This window comes from Medicago truncatula, chromosome 5 (genome assembly GCF_003473485.1).
Source record: "Medicago truncatula cultivar Jemalong A17 chromosome 5, MtrunA17r5.0-ANR, whole genome shotgun sequence".
Classification (NCBI taxonomy): Eukaryota; Viridiplantae; Streptophyta; class Magnoliopsida; order Fabales; family Fabaceae; genus Medicago; species Medicago truncatula.
Window position 1 is genome coordinate 26,731,007 of NC_053046.1, and position 2,332 is coordinate 26,733,338.

A 2,332-nucleotide genomic window follows, 5' to 3' on the forward strand; every position below is an offset into this window, starting at 1 on the left:
ATTTTTTTTTTCTGACCCTCTTTTCGAAAAAAATTCCAGTCTGACCCACTTTTGAAAAAATTTCCCAAAATGACCCACTTTTGGGTTTTTTTTTTTTTTTTTTTTTTTGTCTTTTAGTGGCGTTCCCGTCACCTGAAACGGCGGGACTGGGCCGCCGGTCTGACACACGTCGTGTCATGACTGGCCCGTCCTTTTTTTTATTTTTTATTTTTTTTCTCATTCCCGCCAATTGAAATGGCGGGACTCCTTTTTTTTTTTTTTTCGTTTTTTCTTTTTTTTGGCTGCATTGTTTTACAATTTTTTTTTTGAACAAATGGTATTTTTTTACATTAAATAAAACACAACAAATAATAATGATAGATAAAAATATATTAATTTATTTGAACACATAATACATAACGTTATTAACTACCGATTATTTAAACTCGGACAATTTCTCCTAATATGACCGGTATGCCGACACAACCCACACCGTCTCGGTGTCGGAGTCCTCTCCACCACCTCCTCGTCCATTTCAGTGCTTATGCGGGTACTATTGGGTCGACCTTTCTTTAGTCTTCGCATGTTTGGATTATGGCAAAGCACGGGACCGTCGTATGGAAGCCAATAACTCTTGTCGTGGACTACTTTGAAGGCTGTGTTGTAGATGGAGTAAACACTCTCGTTTTTGAACACAGGTGGAATAAGGGTTGTGTAGTCATGGCGAAATGAAGAACACGCGGCTATGACATGAGAACATGGCAAATGTAAAGCTTGAAATTTCCCACAATCACACCACCCCGCTCGTAGGTCCACTTTGAAAGTTCCCATTGGCCTTCCCTCCCTGTAGTTGACGGTCTCACGGACTGAGAAGGTATACCTTTCTCGGTGAAACTGTTCGACATGATGGGTGTTGGACTTAACAATGTCATCCTGAATCGCATTTTGGCAATATTCACTGAACAAATCTCCGGAACCTACCCTTGCAAACGCTTTTTGAGCCCTATCAGCAAAGAGACATGCCAGCCTATAGTAGGTTGATTGAACTATAGGTGTAACAGGTAGGTTGCGTGTTCCCTTAAACACAGAGTTCCACGACTCAACGATGTTGCTTGTCATGTGGCCCCATCGTCGACCCTCATCATATGCTTGAGTCCACTTTTCTTTCGGAATATTGTCCACCCAATCTAATGCACGCTGATTTGCCTCCTGGATTACACCACGATAGTAATTGAACAAGGGTACGTTTAGGGCATATCCTGCATGTTAAGAAAAAACAATTAGTTAGATAGTGAACCTATTTAATAATAGCACGATATAAAAAAAACTGTAACATAATATTCTTACCCATATTATTGACAACATCCTTAAGATCACCATCTTTGATTGTCCTCATGAAATTCTGCTTAATGTGTCGAATGCAGTACACATGAGCTGAACCAGTTGCTTGCCAACCATTCCTTGGGTCATTGAATGCGCTTTTAATTGATTCATGTCTGTCGGAGACCATGCAGACATATATTCCCTTTGTGACGTGCCTTCTTAGATTTTTCAAAAAAAAACTCCAGCCCTCCTTTGTCTCACCTTCGACAAGCGCAAAGGCAATTGAAATCGTTTTGTTGTTTCCATCTTGTGCTACCGCAAGCAACAATGTTCCTTTGTACTTGCCATACAACCACGTCCCGTCGACATGGACAACTGGTTTGCAATACTTAAACCCATTGATGCATGGATAGAAGACCCAAAATAGACGATGAAATTGTGTCTCTCCATTCTCGCCAATCTGCGTTTTTAAATCGAAGACGGTCCCTGTCATTGTCTCCTTCATCACATTCAACCATTGCGGAAGATCATTATATGATTCCTCCCATTTCCCGTAAATAGATTCGATGGCAGCGTTCTTTGCTAACCACGCCTTTCGATACGTGGTTGTGTAGTTAAACTTTTCTTTAATGTGCGCAATGATCAATTTTGGCGTTACCGAGGCATCCGCATGCACAAGTGTTTTGATGCTTTGGCTTATAAGCTTGTAGTTGAGCTTGCGATGATCCTGCGACATTAAAGTGAACAGGAATGGTCATTCCCGCCGTTTGGGATGGCGGTAACGGAAGGCAATTTCTACAAACGTGAACAGGCATACAAATTCAAGATTCTTGGTACAATGGATGCATGCATTGGTTGAAAAGACCAAACTTAATAATTGAAAGTAGTAGTAGTTGTAGACATTAATTCAAGACTTCAATTTTTCTTCTATAAAATTAGTGTTCTAGTTTCACACTACTACACACCAGTTTTAAAGTTCCTCTCAATCTAACATTTCTTTCCTTGTCAAAAAAAGCATACCGTAAAGCTT

The 2,332-nt window shown here is 40.2% G+C and overlaps 1 protein-coding gene across 1 annotated transcript; it reads right to left on the reverse strand.

The window, feature by feature from the left end:
• Positions 1 to 408: 408 nt before the first annotated feature.
• LOC112422119 (uncharacterized) lies at positions 409 to 2,038 on the reverse strand. The gene is made up of 2 exons (XM_024784873.1): positions 1,327 to 2,038; positions 409 to 1,238 (listed from the first exon to the last, which is right to left on the reverse strand). Exons 1-2 carry the CDS (start codon positions 2,036 to 2,038, stop codon positions 409 to 411), a joined length of 1,542 nt encoding a protein of 513 aa, XP_024640641.1.
• Positions 2,039 to 2,332: the final 294 nt, after the last annotated feature.